Raw genomic sequence first — 18,574 nt, forward strand, 5'->3', positions numbered from 1 at the left:
TATATATATATATATATATATATATATATTATGATCAGAGAAGATACATGGTGTTATTTCATTCTTAAATTTATTGAGACTTGCTTTGTGGCCTAACATGTGGTCTATCCTGGAAAATGTTCCATGTACACTTGAAAAGTTGGTATATTCTGCTTTTTGGTGAAATGTTCTAAAAATATCATTTAAATCAATCTGGTTTAAAACATCACTTATGGCCACTGTTTCTGTATTGATTTTCTGTCTGGATGATCTATGCTTTGATGTCAATGGGATGTTATTACTCTCAGTTTCTCCCTTTATGTTCACCAAAATTTGCTTTATATAAGGTGTTTCTATGTTGGGTGCGTAGATGTTTACAAGAGTTATATCCTCTTGTTGGATTGATCCTTTTATTATTATGAAATGCCCTTGTCTCTCGTTAGTTTTTGTTTTCAAGTCTATTTTGTCTAAATATTTCTGCCACAGCTTTTTTGCTATTCTATTCTCATGAGATATTTTCCTCTACTTTCAGTCTGTGTGTCTTTGACCTGAAGTAGGTCTCTTGTAGGAAACATATATACAGGTCTTGCTTTTCTTTTCTTTTTTCCTTTCCTTTCCCTTTCCCTTTCCCTTTCCCTTTCCCATTCAGCCACCCTATGTCTTTTGATTGGAGCATTTAGTTCATTTATATTTAAAGTAATTAATGATAGGTATGTAGTTATTGCCATTTTATTGTTTTCTGGTTGTTTTTACAGTCTTTTTCTGTGTCTTATTCTCTTGGTCTCTTCTCTGATATATTGATGACTTTCTGCAGTGTTATGGTTGGATTCCTTTCTCTTTATTCCTGTGTACCTCTTATAGATTTTTGGTTTGTGATTACTGTGTGCTTCATATATACCAAGCTATTATAGCAGTCTATTTTAAGTTAATGGTTACTTAAGTTTGAACACATTTTAAAATTACTACAGTTTTCACTCACCCCTCCACATTTATATTTTATTTTAAACTTCTTTTGTGTCTGTGGGTATCTCTTGTTGTAATTACATCTGATCTTCCTACTTTTGTTTCTTAACCTTTGAACTAGCTTTATAGTTGGTTGATCCACTGTTTTTACTGTTTGCCTTTGACAGTGAGAATTTTGTATTTTCTTATTCACATTTTATTTATATGTGTATATGTATTTTTTTTTTCTTCTTAAAGAAGTCCCTTTAAGATTTTTTATAATACTAGTTTAGTGGTGATAAACTCCTTTAAGCTTTTTTTTTGTCTGGGAAACTCCTTATCTCACCTTCAATTTTAAAGGACAGCCTTGCTGGGTAGAGTAAACTTGGTTGTAGGTCTTTGCCTTTCATCACTTTGAACATGTCATACCATTCCCTTCTGGAAGTTTCTGTTGAGAATTCAGCTGAGGGTCTTATGGGAGCTCCCTTGTAGATAACTAACTGCTTTTCCCTTTCCAATTTTAAGATGTCTTTAACCTTTGGCATTTTAGTTATAATGTCTTGGCGTGGGCCTTTTATGGTTCATTTTGCTTGAGACTATGCTTTCTAGGCTCGTATATTGATTACCTTCGCTAGGATAGGGAAGTTTTCAGTCATTATTTCTTCAAACAGGTTTTAAATCCCTTGCTGTCTCTCTTCTTCTGGAACCCCTATGATGCAAATGTTGGTACGCTTGATGTCCCACAGGCCTTTAAACTGTCCTTATTTTTTAAAATTATTTTTTTTCTTTTTGCCGTTCTGGATATTTTCTGCTAACTTGTCTCTCACATCGCTGATTCGATCCTCTGCTTCACTTAATTTGTTATTCCTTCTGTTGTTTTCATTTCAGTTATTGTATTTTTTTCATTTGTTTCTTTGCTTGCTATCTCTGTTTTTATGTTTCCTGTCTTTATTAAAGTTCTGAGTTCATCTATTCTTCCCTTAAATTCATTGAGCATTCTTATGACCAGTGTTTTGAATTCTGCATTTGGTAGATTGCTTACCTCCATTTTGTTTAGTTCTTTTTCTGGAGTTTTGTCCTGTTCATTTGGGATGTTTGTTTCCTCATTTTGGCTGCCTCCTTGTGTTCATTTCCATGTGTTAGATCTGCTATGTTTTCAGAGTGGCCTTGTGTAGCAGGTATCATGTGGGGCCCAGTGGGACAGTCTCCCTGGTTACTTGAGCTATGTGCTCCAGGGGTGTACCTTATGTGGGCTGTGTGTGCCTTCCTGTTGTAGTTGAGCCTTGGTTGCTGTTTGCATGTCATTGAGTGGGATTGATCCTCAGGTTAAGTGACTGTGAGGGCTTGCTGTGACTATAGCAGATGACCTGTTATATGGGAGTCATTTTTGGGGACTTTAGTGCCAGCTGAGTTTGCCCTTTGGGTATGTCATTTGTGGAGCTAGTTGGGTGGTGCTCTGATGTGTTCTGAAACCGGCCCTCAGATGTGTTGGCTCTGGTGGATGCCAAGGTCAGTTACTGTTTGTGCCCAGCTTGGTAGGAACTACAAAGTGATCTGTAGCTGGTTGCCAGTTGTGCTGGGCTTGGAGTGACTTGGGAAGAGGCTATTTTGAAAACTGAGGCTGGCTACCACTAGTGTCGGGTTTGTGGCTGCTTAGCTGAGGCTACTTTCCAAGCCAAGTCTGGTTACTGCTTGTGCCCGGCTTAGGGCTACCTGTTGGGAGTTACAATGCAAGTTGGGACTGGTTGCTGTTTTGCTGGGCTTGGAGTAGTGTAGCAAGAGGTATAGGGCATGCTGAGGCCAGCTGCTACTTGTTTGGGATTTGTAGACTTTCGAGAGATTTTAGGAAAGTCTGCAGCATGAGTTGAGGCAGGCTGCCTGTGTGCAGGAGACACTGGAAGAGGTTTGGTCAGGCGTGTGAGTAGGGTGGGATGAGATATCAGGGAATGAACAGGGCGGGGTGAACAGTGCTCACCAGGTCAATGGAGAGCTCAGATTTGGCACCTGCCTGTCCTGGGCTGGCTGGGTGGGGGGTGGGGCTCAACAAAGGAATAGTGGTGCCTACCAGCACGTCCATCCTGGAGAGGGCTGTGCTGAATCCCGTCCCTCCAGTTCTTGTCCTGAAGCTAGTCAGTTTTGTTCCTCCCCATGTGTCCCTGGCACTTTCTGAACTGCTGCCTCTGTGCTGGAGCCCAGAGCAGGTTGAGTTTGTGAGTCTATTCGGGGGCTGTAGGTCTAAAACAGCCTTGCATATCACTAGGTCATAATACCCTCTGGATTTCATAGCTGGATGTTTTGGGGACTTTTCTTCCTGGCATTGGTGTCCTGGGCTGGGGAACTTGGTGTTAGGTTGGGACCCTTCACTCCTCAGGTGGGACCTCTGTAGCCGAGATATCCCTCCTGATTCTTAATGGCCACACTGTGGGTGTGGGACCTGCTCATTCAGCATCCCTATCCCTCCTACAAGTCTGACGTGGCTTGTCTATTTCTTTAGCTGCAGGACTTCTGTTCAGCTAGTGTTCAGGTGGTTCTCAATGATGGTTGTTGTGTAATTTAGTTGTAATTTTGATGTGATTGTAGGAGGAGGTGAGTATAGCTTTTACCTTCTTTGCCATTTTGAGAATATTATATTTAAATGCAAAGATAATAACAGACCACCTCCTTTCTCTTTCATGCAGTTTTAACCTAATAAAACATTTTTGAGCATTAGTCTGACTTCTTATAATTGAGGAAACAGGAACATTGCTTTATCTCTTCTGTAGCTTATCACCTTGATTAGCCTTGTCTCTGCATTACATTCTCTCCTTTAGCCCTGAGCATGAACCACTTTGACAGACGATGTGGGGTATGGAATGACTTGGTGTCCTCCCTCTAGATTCACATGTCGAAGCCCCAAACCCCAATGTAATTGTATTTGGAGGTGGCTGCTTTGGGATGTAATCGGGTTTGGATGAGGCGGAGAGATTAGATTAGTGTCCTTAGAAGGGGATAAAGGGACTAACGTGCTCTCTCTACCATGTGAAGATACAAGAAGGTGGCTGTCTGCAAACCAGGAGAGGCCCTCCCCAGATGCTGGATCTGCTGGCACCTTGATCTTGGGACTTCCCAGGCTCCAGAACTGTGAGAAATCTGTTTGTTGTTTAAGCCACCCAGTCTATGCTATTTGTTATGGCAACCCAAACATACTTTTAAGTTATATTGTAGGACTGAGATTAGAAGGTCGGAACCCAACAAATCATTTTCCTTGACTATTGCTTTGGTATGATGGCCCTGACTCACGGAAGTTGGAAGCGCAGAAAGAAACAGTTCTGTGAATCTTGGAGTTGTAGGTTATCAGGATGTTGTCTATAACATGACAATTAAAGATTCCTCTTGATGAGGCTCATGAGGAGGAAAAGCTCTCTAGGTTTTGTAAGAGGAACATTTTTTTTCTCTGGAGCCACTGGCTTGCTTTTATCTTATGGCTGCCTTGGGTTATATGACTGGTCAGGGTTCCTCCTTGGTGTTGCGTACCAGGAAAGTTGGAACCAAGTCAAATACTTTTACTTATTTAGAACTTCATAGGGTGTTTTGTATATGTCCGTTCTAGATGTTGTTTGTATTTGACTGTGGCCATTATACAAAGGAGGAATTTCGTAATAAAATATACATAGGTGTGCTAGGGGTAGAACTGACCTTATCTTAAAGTGGCTTTAAAATCTCCACTTAAAATCTAGAGGCAACATGGAAAACCATGCACGGGTGATCTTACAATCAAAATGCATACACGTAGGAAATTTATGAACCAATCAAGTAACACTTCTATGTTACATTCTCAAACTTTCACTCGCTTCAGTAATATATCAGTTATTAATATTTCAACATTAATTCAGAGAACTTTCTTCCCCAAAGTACTTCTTCTGATTTTTCAAACATAACAGGAGAGATAATGTACAGTGTTAAAAATTTATTTCTGAAATGCTTTATTTTAATCAGTACACGTTATATTAAGTATAGAATTTCCTTAAAAATGAACAAATAACTAAGTTTTACTGACAGGACATTGATATAGAGAAACATCTGGCTCTTTTGACTTCTCTTTTTATATTTATCTAAGTTCCAAGTAGATTCTCAGGTTAAGGTTCTTCTGTGTTATTTCTGTCCAAGTTGTGACAGCTAAAACAAAACAAAATTATAAATGTAAATCACAAAAGAAACATACGCATTCAAGCACATTTGTAAACACCTTAAAAAATGCACATGATAGAATTTAGGCTTCCTCTTTCATTCACTACATTTCTAGAATACAATTTCCCTCATGTTCACTAACTCAAATGTTTAAGATTTGAAGATATTTTTAAAAAATATCTATCATGGCAAAAAGTGTACAAAACATTATAGGTATAAATTCAACTAATGGAAAACAAAAACCAAGAGAATAAAAAAGTAATATTAACTCAGTATGACAATGTAAAAAAAATATGTGGGACTTCACTGCTGACAGTTCCCTTCTCCAGATATTTATATTCTAAAAGGTCATTAAAAGGAAAAAGTTTTCAATTTTGAAGGCTGGGTAAACTGATGGACCAGTTCTCCAGAAATAGCAATTATAAACTTTAAACAAAATATAAAACCGACTACACAAAGGCGATGGAGAGCAACTGAAAGCAGGCGGGCTCTGGAAGACAGTCAACATCTGGAAGGAGGGAACAGCATGGGCTGAGTTCCCTGGTCTTAGCCTGAAGGAAGGCCATAGTGCTATATTGGTGGCTAAAACTCTGAAAATCTGCAGTCTTTCTGGCCTTAAGTACCAGTGGAGTGAGGGGGAAATCCTGGAAAGGAGAAAGCCAGAGCGAGGGACTCCTAAACTGTGTGTGGACTTTTTCCAAATCTACAGTGAAATCCTGAGACACGGAGTTTGAAAATGTGAGTCTAACCAAGTTAATTGCTTGCTAAAACCACAAATCAATGTTCTTCAGTCTCTCAAACTTTCACAATAAGAGTACAGTCTAAAATTAGTCAATATATGAACAAGAGAATGTGACCGATTCTCTAGGGAGAAAAACACTGGCGACTGACAGATGATCCATGTGTTATAATAGACAAGGTTTTATAAGCAGCTGTCACAACTGTCCTCTATGAAATAATGGAAAATATGCTTGCAACGAAAATAAATCTAAGCATAAACACCAACCATATTAAAAAAACAAAATGAATATTTCATAACTGGTAAATATGCAAACAGGAGAACAGGGATAAGTTTAAAGGCTTAGTGAATATGAGGACAGAGCAACTTAAAATTGTACACTCTAATGAACAGAACCCTCAGGGATCTGTGGGACAATATAAACAATTGAACATATATGTAAATGGAGTCCCAAAAGGAGAAAACAGAAAATTGGGCATAAAAATACATAAAAAAATAACAGCTGAAAATAAACTTGTACCTTCAGAAATTGCAGTGATCTCCAAATGAGATAAATACATAGAAAGTCACATAAGACACACAAACTGCTGAAAACCAAAGGTAATGACAAAATCTTGAAAGCAGTCAGAGAAATTGCATATAAAATGATGGGAGGCAGAAGATTGCAGAAAAATCTTTAAAATGTTGAAAAACCGTCAATTCACAATTCTTAATCCAGTAAAAATATCACTTAAGAATAAAGGTGAAATAAGGACATTTCATATAAAATTAAGAGAACTCGCTGCTAACATACCTGAGCTATACTGAGTGCTAAAAAAGGTTTTTCAGTCAATTAGAATCTACTCTAAGGAAGGATGAAGAGTACTAGAAATTGTTATCTGTAAATGCAAAAAATTTATTTCAAGTACAAGTAACTGTCTACTGTCTTAGGTTAATGATGTATGTAAATGTAAAATATGTGACAATTACAGTGTAAGTGCTGAAGGAACAGGTCTATAAGGTTGCATGATTTCTGCATTTATTTCAAATGGCACATTAATTCTAGTCAGTGAACAGTTAAGCAAGTATATATATTGTGATCTCTACAGCAACCACTAAATTAATAATGCAGAGATATAGCTAAAAAAATCTGTGGATAAATTAAAATGGAATTCTAAAAACTGTTCAAATAATACAAAGTAAGGCAGGACAGGAGAAATGCCAACCTAACAGCAAACAGTACAATGGCAGACCTAAATCCAGTCATATCAATGATTACATTAGATGTTAATGGACCAACAGGCTTCGATTAAAACCCAGAGACTCAAAATGGTTTAAAAAAATAACAAAAGATCCAAACATACTACCTACATTTTAGCTTGTTTATGAGTTTATATTTAAAGTATATAACAGCAAACTGTAAGCATAAGGCTAGAGTAGCTATATTAATATTAGATACAGTAGACATCAAAGAGCATTATTAGATATATAGAGGAATACTGTACAACAACAAAAGGATTCATTTATAGGGAGATACAACAATCATAAATCTGTATGTACCTAGGGGCAGAGATTAAGAGAGAAAGAGACAATTCCACAGTCACAGTTAGGAGATTTAAAGACTTAGTGAATATGAGGACAGTACCTGATCGACCAAACTGATATTTATAGAACCCGCCCTCAACTTCTAGATAATGCACATTCTTTACCATATGGAGTACTTAGCAAAACAAACCAAATGATAGGTCATAAAAGGAAATTAAATTTTGAAACAAATCATGTGGAGAATATTCCCTAACCACAGGGAATTAAATTAGAAATCAGAAAAATAAACTAGGAAATCTGCAAATAGTTGAAAACAACAATAGATCCCTAAATTATACATGGGTTAATGAATAAACTACCAGATAAATTAAAAATATTTCAAACAATGATTATTATAAATATATCAACATTTGTGGAATGCAACTAAAGCAGTGTTTGGCAAGAGTTTTAATTGTATAGCTTTCAATGCTTATTTTAGAAAAGAAAAACTATAAATTTATTGCCTTAATCTTCGCACTTTATAAGCTAGGAAAAGAAAAAGTAAACCCATAGTATTCAAAACAAAAGAAATAATAAATAGTAGAAACCAATGAACAGAAAACAAAAACAGCTGGCCCATTAAAAAAAGATTAACGAAATTGAGAATTCTGTACTTAACTAACCAAGGAAAAGATTCCACCATGCAAATAGTCTAGGGTAAGTAAAAGTAATCTACAGTAGAAAAATACTGACATACTGTTTTGGGGCAAGGACTGACTGGGAAAGGCCATAAAGTAACTTTAAGGTGTTTCGGTTACTCAGGTGAACACATCTGACAAAACTGAGGAATATACACGTAAGATCTGTGTATTTCACTGTTGTAAATTTTATGTCTAAAATCTAAACAATGAACTCCAGGAAATGATACTGGCACTGAAGTATTAAGGGAGAAGTGTACTGATATCTACAATTTACTTTAAAATTAAAGTGAGTTGGAGTGATGAAAAGAATGAACGATGGATAAATGGGTATCTTATAAAACGTTAATGGGGAACATACATGCATTCACTGCAAATTCTCTAACTTTTCTGTATATTTGCAAGTCTCATAATACCACTGGGCCACTACATTGAGTTTAAAAATACCCGAACCACATAATGCGGGTAAAAAAGTTGTGCTGAAAAATGATACTAGGAATAGTTGCCAAAAATGAGTACAAGGTGCAATTATAATTTTGGGGGCAACCAAGGCAAAGGTGTGTGAATATTATTGGTCAACCTGCTGAGCATCCCAGGTAGTTCAAACCTTTTTAAAAGAGCTCCAGTTAATATAATGGAGGACACTGGAAGAAACGATACTAAAAAAATGTATTGACTCTGTATGCCTCAGCGACTGCTGTTGTTAACTTTTAAGATGAATGTAAATTCCTTCGCATCGGCTGAGCACGTTTGGTAGTAACCGCCTAAGAAAGTTACTTGATTTCTCAGTCTGATTTGTGACATGCTTGGCAAAGTCAGAAATGTGGACAGTGTGTGAGGAAGTGCTGAACTGAATTTTGAATGAGTAGATGACTCTAATTTTATATTTTCTGAACTTATCTTTTCATAGATTTGGGATACTGGAAATACTGTCACTTATCAGTTTCTTTAGAGTTGTCCATGGCAAACCCTTACATTCTTATAGCCTTTGGTTTCAGCTGAATTATATTCAGGTGAATATAAAGATTCTCTTATTCTCTTTTGAAAAGTATAGAAACTAAAAAGGTCCACTTTACCTGTTTTATGAACTGTGTAGCATTAAAAAGTTCACTGCAGCCATATAAAATGTGTTTGCCTTGTTTCCCCTGTAAAAATCAGAGAAAGAACTCAGATACAAGTAACAGGTCATATTTTCAATATCTCTAAGAAAAAGGATTAGTTAGCAAGACTTCTTGTTATTCCCAAAGATTGTTTGTTTGTTTTTTTTTTTGGGGGGGGGGAGGGTGATAAGGATTTTATGGTACATCTATCTTAAAATTGCATGGAATAAAGTGGTGATGTGGCATATTTAAAAACATATAATACACTGCTGATGCCTTTATAATGGAAATATAAGAAATTTGATGACTGCCATATTTTACAGAATCAACAATTATCTATAAAATCTTAGGCCAACATTCTTGTAACATAAGATCTGTACTACCTGAAGAAAACATTTTTAGAGTTTTGTTATCCAGTGTTGTTCAAAGAGGGGTATTTTATATCTCTCTGATCACATGCCAAAATCATGACCAGGCTCAATAGCAGAAACAAGAAAACATGACATTAACCAGGTACACACCATAAATCTTTACATTTTCTACTCAACAATGCTGACAAGCTAGTGCAAGTCGCCCCCTAACCTATCTTGGACACTAGCACAGGACAAAATTAATCATCAGTTAGAACATTTCATTCAGGGTTGGACAAATTTCTTCATCCACTGATGGGCGATTAGGTTGTTTCCATATCTTGGCTACTATAATCAATGCTGCAGTGAACATGGGAATGCGTATGTCTTTTCAAGTTAGTGTTTAGTTTTCTTCAGATAAATACACAGACGTGGAATTACTAGTTCATATATTTTTAAATTTTTGCAGAACCTCCATCTGTTTTCCATAGTAGTGGCATCAATTTATACTCCCATCAACAGTGTACAAGAGTTCTTTCCTCCACATCCTTGCATTTAATACTTGTTATTTGTCTTTCTGGTAACGACCATTCTAACAGGTGTGAGCTGACATCTCATTGTGGTTTCGATATGCATTTCCCTGATCATTAATGATGTCAAGCATCCTTTCATGTGCCTGTTAGCCATCTGTATGTCTTCTTTGGAAAAATGTCTGTTCAGATCTTCTGCCAACTTTTTAACTGGACATTTTTTTTTTTTTTTTGCATATAGCCATATGTAAAAGAATGAATCTTACATCATACCATATACAAATGTTCAGAATGGATCAAGAATTAAAATGTAAGAGTAAAACCTATACACTCATTAGAAGAAACATATATTTTTATGACCTTGGATTTGGCAAAAAATTCTTAGATAAGTTAGATTTCAGAAAAAAACAATGTTGGTACTTTAAAGGACACCTTTTAAAAAAAGACAACTCACAGAATGAGAGAAATTATTTGCAAACCAGGTATCTGATAAGTGTTCTCCAAAGAACACTTGTAACTCAATAAAAAGGCAAAATAACCCAAATAATGTGCAAAGAATCTGAATAAACATTTCTCCAAAGAAGACACACAAACACACAAAAAGATGCTTGACATCTAAGTCATTAAGGAAATGCAAATCAAAACCACAATGAGACACCACCTCATACCCACTAGGATAGCCAGAATGTCAGATAATAAGTGTTGTGAGGATGTGGAGAAATCAGAATCGTTGTACACTACTGGTAGAAATGTAAAATGCTGCAGTCATTTTGCAAAAAAGTCTGACAGTTCCACACAGGTTAAATAAACAATTATGATGACCCAGCAATTCCATTCATAGGTATACATTCCTAAGAGGAGTGAAAATGTTTCCACAGAATTTACCTATGGTTCCAGGTGGACAGGAACAGGTTTTACACAGAATAGACACTCATTTTGGATAGGAATTTGTATAGCTGGTGACTGACTGAAGCAAATACCTTTAACGCTATTAGAGGGCACAGTAGATTCTTGCTGAATCTCATGGTCTCCTAAACCAGAGGCCACATTCTGGGTAAAAATTAATGACAAATGAAAAGGAGAAGTCTTGACTCTCAGAAAGGGAGCCACTAAGGGAATAATATGAAAAGAGAATACTAACATGATCTTGGTAACTTGTAAGAGGCTGAACAAGAGAATAATATAATACTCTTAGCTATATTTACAGATGCCCTCATATTGCCACCTATGTTTGAAACTGGAGGGCCAAATAAGTCCCAGGAGGTTTAAGACGATTTACTCTGCAGTTACTCATGTGAGATATCTAGAGGATGCTAATAATATGTAAGTGATAAACACTTAGAATAACTTCAATGTTTTTCTTTTACAGGTTTTATATATCCTTGAGGACCCCCTTTGGGAGGCAAAATTAGGATACTGTTGCTGCCCAAAAGCATACAAAAGAATTTGCTCAACAATGGCTAAAGACCTTGGTGTAACTATTAATGTAAGTGGTGATTTGTTGGAAAGATGCCAGATTACAGGGACATTAAAATATCTGCAGCAGGACTGACTAGTCATAGTGTACAGTGGAATGTTTGGTAAATTACAATGTTTCTTTAAACTTATACTTGTACTTCAGTCACTACACTACAAAAATGATTAGTCTACTTTTCTGTTCTATAAATGTGAAAAAAAGATGTAGAAAGAAGAATGCTGACAAGTGTAACTAAGGTTAACCAAGACGGGTGTGTGGACAGGATTAGTTTCTGCTGGTCTGTAGCAACCTCTAGGAACACCTGGAACTAGTCACGTTGGCCCCTGGTCAAACCTGGATGAAACAGACCAACTGATGATTAATATAGTCCTGTGCAAGGGTCATGGAAAGACCAGGCGACAACCTGCACTGGCTTGTCAGCATTGTTTACAGAAATCGTACAGACTGACAGCTTGGACCAGGTTTCCATTATGTTTTCTTGGGTTCTGCCTTTCAACCTGGACATACAGCCTGATTTTGGCTATGTGACCAGAGAGGGCTATAAAAGACCCCTCCTTGGATAAGGTGGATGTTCCCCTGAGACCAAAGTACCTTGCATAGATCTAGGTGGTTTATGTTCTGAAGATGAAGCATGTCCTGTGCAACTGAGACAGGATCCCAGGAGTTGTGCCTGGTAGTTCGAGGCTCGGTGGCATCTGCCTATGTGTGTGTTTTTCCTTCTTGCTGTATCCAAACCTCTACTTTTATTAAAGCCTCACATAATATTGGATGTAAGGAATGATCATTATTTAACATTAAATGAATAAATGAAGATTATGAAGTATTTTAACAATCACTAATTCTGGTGCCCCTGCGTTTTAAGTGGTGGTTTTGTTCTTCAAGTTACACCCTTTCCTTCACACCCTTCTGCTTAGTTGTCTGTTACTTTCTGCTGCTGTCAGCTGTGAATAGTACTGCACTGCTAATTTGCTATACCTCTAAAGCTCTTGTTTTGCTGAAAAAGCAGACATTCTAAATTTGTTAGAAGTATGTTGCTGATTGAGTCAACACGGTGGGAGAGAAGTGCTTACACTCAGGTAAATGTGTTTGGTGAACCATTTAACCCAGGGAGACTCTTTTGGAAGAAGAGCTTACTTGAGGTTTCTAAACATTTAAAGTTGATTTAGGATAAATAGCTACAAAGTACATTACATCAATATTTCCCAGATCAAGTACAATTTTAGGCCAGAAATGAATGTGACAGGAATAAAAAAACAATGAACATATGGGCATTCCTCCCTATAAGCAGAATTTTTAAACTACCCCTAGAAAAAGGGTTACGTAAGAAGCAAGAGTCTAGTATTTTAAAGACAGAACAGAAACAACAAATAGTAAAATAAAAAGGCCAGCATGTACCTTTATGTAGTCAACAAGATTTTGATATTCAATGTAGTTGCCTCCTCCCACCACAAAAACAATTGCCTAAAAATACAAACAGACAAAATAGGTAAGTTAAAATAAATAGCTGAAACAGTGTTTTAACTTGCAAGAATCATGGTTTTTTGGCTGGAGCATATTCCACAACTTAGGATATGATCTTTTGCTAGCTAGTTTTTTTTTTACCTAAGAGCCAGTGCTACTTCAATTATAAAGAAATGTGTTTCTAAAAAGTCTATAATTTATAAATGTCTAATGTCTATTGAGTAATGCCTAATGTCTATTACTCAGGTAAATGTGGTAGAGATTTTTCACCATTCAGAGGAAAATAAACCTCATTATTCACATAAATAATTGCAAATAAATCCAAAGAGCTTTCTCCAAAAGGCATTTTTGAAGTTAACATAAACAAACAGAAAACTTAGCATTCATATAATTTCCAATATAATTTCCAATATATGTCCTTTACTGTATTTTTATTGAGAAACTCCTTTGTATTTCAAATGAAAATAGTCATATCTTCACAAAAGTATAGAATCCAATTTTAGAAGTTCTACACACATACAACTTTCACTGCAATCTTAGACTTCTTTTTCCATGAATTACTTAATTTTATGTCAGTTATTTTAAGAGTAAGTCAAAAAAATACAGTTGCTAAGAATTATTTTTTAAAACAAAGATTGCCACAAAGAAATCATAGCAAAGCCATGTTTAGGACAAAGATATTGACTGCTTGGTCACCTTTTCATCTTCTTCAGGAGCAGAGAATTTTTATATGGAACTTACCTCTTGGAATGGATTTTTGTTCCTTGGAACTGAGCTGTAACAAAGAAAAACCATACTGAAAATGTCACCAAGGCTTTTCTGGTGGATAAAATAGGCATGGGAAAAGCACACACTATTAGATATACATGTAACATTCTTCCTCCTTCACTTTCTTGGATGGTGGGTGTACTTTAGTTTTGTGTAGCCAGCTCATGAACTGGGATGCGGAGGAAGAAGACAGAGAGGTACATGTCTAAAAGGAAATGAGACAATCTTTTGACTTTAAAATAAAATTCTAGGAGAAGACAGAGGGAAAAGGAAAGTCTGAGCAGCAGCCTATAAGGAGTGAAAATTAGGGCATAAGGTGAGTTGATAAATAAATATATATTTTAGTGGTAAATGATGTAAAATTTTCATCATACTCGATATTATAGCTTTTGAGTAGCTACACAAAAAACTGAACACATGTCTGAGAAGGATAAAAACAATTTAGGAAAAAAAAAGGATGAGAGGAGGGACCTGCAGTTTGGTGTAGCTTATTTCTTTATATATATTACACATTTATTTATATCTTGTATTTTAAAAATACTTCCTTGGATATCTTGTATTTTAAAAATACTTCCTTGGCGTCGAAGAGGTCTTTTAATAAAGACATTTTCCAAAACTTTTGTGAGTCATATATATATATGAGTATTAAAATAGGTTGTACAAAGACAACTTGGGTTTTCCCTCAGAAGCAATTTTTGAAAATCTCAACCAAGAGAAGAGAGCTACTCTAACTTTCCTTAATTCTTCAGAGGCCAATTCTACACTTCTAGCATCTTTTCCTTATTTCTATGGCCTGAGTGTTCCATAAGAGACCAGAAGCCCACCTGATTGAAACATATCGCCAGTATTTAACTTCCTTCCAGAGTGCTTTAAGTTCCTCTAAGAGTAGACATGGAATGAAGAGAAGTAAGACTTAAATAGCACAGTATTACCAGTTATTAATACCCAAGCTCTAATTGCAATGAGATAGCTCAGAAGGATGAATCTATTAAAAATGAGACTCTGAGCTCCTCTCTTATCAATGCTAATATTCCTCCTCATTATTACACATAAACTACAAGTAGGTTTAAGATTTCCTCATTAAGTTTTTAAGAAGCAAAATATATCTACTTGCTAGCTATATGCAAATGCAAGGTACGAAAAAATGTAAGCTAGGGAATATCAAGATAGGAAAAAAGCTGTAAAATCCACTGTTTTAAAGTGTACACCATCACCAGTCTAATTTCAGAACATTTTCATCATCCCCAAAAGAAGCCCCATACCCATTAGTTGTCACTCTTCTCTCCCTTCTATAATTTATTCTTTGTCAAATTCTCTCTTGCCAGTTGCAGCTGCTGTCAACAGTTTCTTTTGCAACTTTGGCAGTATTTCCAGTAAGTTTACAAGAGAAAAAACCTTTTAAATTACCCAATCTAATTATCAATTATCTACTGATTAGATTTCTCTATTCCGACTACCTTCAAAGATGTGAAAACCTGGGTAAAGCAAAGACAAAGTTCTAAAGGTCCCAAAGGTACAGGCAAGAAACCAGCTTTACCCAATCATTACAAGATTTTCTTTTTCCCTCCTAATTCTACCTATTCTTTCTCTGTATCTTGTGGACTGTTTTTCAAACCATCATGAATTAAATCTTGAAAACTAATATCCATAATAAAGTAAATAAGTACAACAACATTTTTGTCATAAAATACTGCAATTATCTGTAGAATGTTTCATTGCCATAAAGAATTTACAGCAGTCCACAGCAGCTTGAATTGTATGGACCACTTAAAAAAACAAAACCAACAGAACAACTGGTGTCTAACATAAAGCTCCCATATTTTCATTTGGTCCAATAAGACTCAAATTGTCCTGTCACAGATAGTTTGTAATACTGCCATCATGTCACTAAAAAGAAAACAAAAAAACACCTAAAAGTTATGTTTTTGTGTGTATATACTTGGAAGGAAAAGCACCAAAATAAGTAGAATTACCAGTGATTATCTCAAGGTAATGAGATTATACATACTTGTTTACTTACCAGTTTTCTATATAATTTGAATTTCTAGTAATAAGCAGTTATTGATTTATAAAAATTATTTCCATTCTTGGCAGGGGTGGGGAAACAACAAATTACACAAGACAAATACTGTTTACCTGTCACTGCCCCGCAGCATTTTGGGATCAAAATATCTATAGTCATCTGTTTCCTATCAAAAAAAAAAAAATAATAATTTACCATGACTATGGCATTTCTCTTTAGAAAGTTACAGTTTGGCTTATTTTAATGAATACTGATTTAGTAGAATGCCACCATTTACTGAGCACTCTCTACACGTTAAGCATTACTCTACGTGCTTTGGCTGAAATTACTTAATCCCTGGAACATCTATGAGGTAGTTATCCCTATTTTTCAGATGGTCAAACTAGGGTAGACAGAGGTTATATAACTTTCCTAAGGTCACATGGCTAGTAAGTATGTTAACTCCAGGATTTGAGCCCAGGTAGTCTAGTTAACCACTATGCTAAAATGCTTTTTGAAAATATGTTTTATAAGCTAATATACTTAAGTAGTTTTGTTTTCTGAATTTTATTATCTTTATATGTATGATTTTATTGAATATACAGAATACCTGATACAGGTTCACAATCGCTCTTAATAGAAACACGCAGTTAGATGAATTTTGGAATTTTGAATTACAAAATTTAGGTAATATCATGCATAAACTATATATACTGTGACACTCCCAGTGGGCAGCACTCCATCATCTAACACGTTAATATTTCTACAGCTAAATATATGAATATTAACATGAAGTGGGGTAAATAAAAGCTGTAAAGCACCTTAACTGAAGGTTAGGTTTTGCCACCAAATGAGTTATACAAAAATCTTTTAGTTTTCAGAGCTTTTTGGATTTTAGAAACGGTGGATAAGGGACCTCTATTCTAAACTGGAAACCAGCTGCTTGATGTTAAAGGAGTTGGAAAGTACTGCTTTACTGCTTATGATGTAATCACTTCCTAATCTCTGCCTCCCTCTCCTTCCATAGCCAAAGGAACTCCTCCTTTTACGGAGTGTGGATGGCCCTACCAAAACCTGACTGATGGCACACTACACGTCTTGCCACTACCTAGTCCTGTACTCAACGGTGGACAGTGCTAACCAATCGCAGAACTCTCAGGAAACCCGAATGTAGTGTCAGAATCCCTTAACATTTGCTCTAGGAAACCACTACCAGTTAAATTTACAAGACAAGACAAAAGCTATCTGATATTGCCTTCATCCCTTTCTTTCAATTTATTCAATGAAGACAAATCAAAAGAGATTAACAAATGTAAATGACAAGGATGCACCTACAATTAGCTTCTAACATTTTAAAGAATCTAAGATACATTACATTCAAGATTACTAGCCAGGTTGAATTTAGTACACTTTGCAAATCTCTTCAATGCCTCTAAATTAATTTGTCTATCTACAAACAGAAAAGGGGTGAGAGAAAGTCTAAGTTTCTTCATCTAGTAGATGAAAAACAAACTTTCAAAGCAGAAAAAACTTTTTCTAAATAAAAAATGTCTGTAGTAATGTTTTTTTAAATATACATCGAAAGTCAATAGAACTGATAAATGAATTTAAACAACTTGAAGAAACATCTGAATGAGACCTATAATTTGGTGACCCAAGTGTCTGTTACAGAGAAAACTTTTGTGGAAGTCATGTGTATGAGCAGTAGGCGGGTATACAGAAGTAGTAGGTTTTGAGTTCCAATAATACAATATGATTTGTGTTAAAATAGTGGACTTGGGAAAAGTCACTTGGTTTCCTCTCTCCCATTGTTAAAATTACTTCTAGTGTTTCCTTAAACTCTAAAGTTCTGTGATTTCATGAAGGTTATGGTTCTTAATACAACATAGTGGCAAAAAATGTGGCCTGCCAAGTTCTGCCATTTATTAGTTGTGGGTCCTTGAGCAAATTAATTGACCTCATTGTACTACAGTTTTCTCATCTATAAAATGAAAATAATCAACAGTATTTTTCTTAGAAGTCTCTAATAAGGATTAAATAACACATAAATGTTTTGAATGGTCCTGGCACCTAAGTATGCAATACATGTTAGTATTATTATTATGTCATTCATCACCTCAATGTCAAGGTCAGGGACAGTAACAAAATACACTAAACTTCCTTAAGCCCTTGTAGATGTGGCATTTGTCTAAAATTTTGCATTTATTTATACTTTTATTCTTTATTATTGTTTGGGATACCCTCTTCCAGGTATTTACTACCTATTGTGAAGTAGTATTTGTTAGGTCGGCGGGGGAGGGCCAGCTGGATGCCTGACTGGAGATTTCCCAGCCTGACATCGGAATCCGGACGCCCAATTGATAAAGGGCCATCCTAAAGCCAGATGCCCAACTGATATCGGCCCACCCTAAAGCCCTGGCACCACTACCCCAACCCAGATGCTCAACTTACACTCCCCATTGTATACCCTACCCCCACATAACCCTATAAAAACTATGCACTCCCGTCCCAGGGTGCAACTTCTCTGGCCCCTCACCTCTTGGGACCAGTGACCCTCGCCCAGGAGCGCTCTTCCAATAAAGGCTAGCTTTTAAAACTTCTCTCGGCGTGTCACGCATTTACCTTACATCTGGTGCCGAAACCCGGGAGGAGATTGTATCCCTTGGCCTCTCGGCCTTGAGGGGCCTCTCCTCCCTCTTCTTTCGGAACCTTCACTGCCCACCTCCTACTGTCGGATAGGGTAAGTTCCCTTTCGGTCTCCTCACCCTCTCCGGGCATGCCCCGCCGGGACCCCTGTCCATAATTGCAGCTGTGTCAGGGACCCCCCGCCCCACCCATCATATATGACTCCTGACCTG

The 18,574-nt window shown here is 36.4% G+C and overlaps 1 protein-coding gene across 2 annotated transcripts in view; it reads right to left on the bottom strand.

The window, feature by feature from the left end:
- Nucleotides 1-4,852: 4,852 nt before the first annotated feature.
- Nucleotides 4,853-18,574, bottom strand: part of SCFD1 (sec1 family domain containing 1) — a 93,695-nt gene continuing 79,973 nt past the window's right edge. For both annotated transcript variants that reach the window (XM_016123617.2, XM_036218166.1), the window contains exons 21-25: nucleotides 15,851-15,903; nucleotides 13,688-13,721; nucleotides 12,881-12,946; nucleotides 9,105-9,173; nucleotides 4,853-5,076 (exon numbers count right to left, since the gene is read on the bottom strand). In XM_016123617.2, coding sequence (XP_015979103.1) covers nucleotides 5,053-5,076; nucleotides 9,105-9,173; nucleotides 12,881-12,946; nucleotides 13,688-13,721; nucleotides 15,851-15,903 — 246 coding nt within the window. In that variant the 3' untranslated portion in view covers nucleotides 4,853-5,052. The remainder of the gene's footprint in view (nucleotides 5,077-9,104; nucleotides 9,174-12,880; nucleotides 12,947-13,687; nucleotides 13,722-15,850; nucleotides 15,904-18,574) is intronic.

The sequence above is a fragment of the Rousettus aegyptiacus genome, unplaced genomic scaffold (genome assembly GCF_014176215.1).
Source record: "Rousettus aegyptiacus isolate mRouAeg1 unplaced genomic scaffold, mRouAeg1.p scaffold_m13_p_3, whole genome shotgun sequence".
Taxonomy (NCBI): Eukaryota; Metazoa; Chordata; class Mammalia; order Chiroptera; family Pteropodidae; genus Rousettus; species Rousettus aegyptiacus.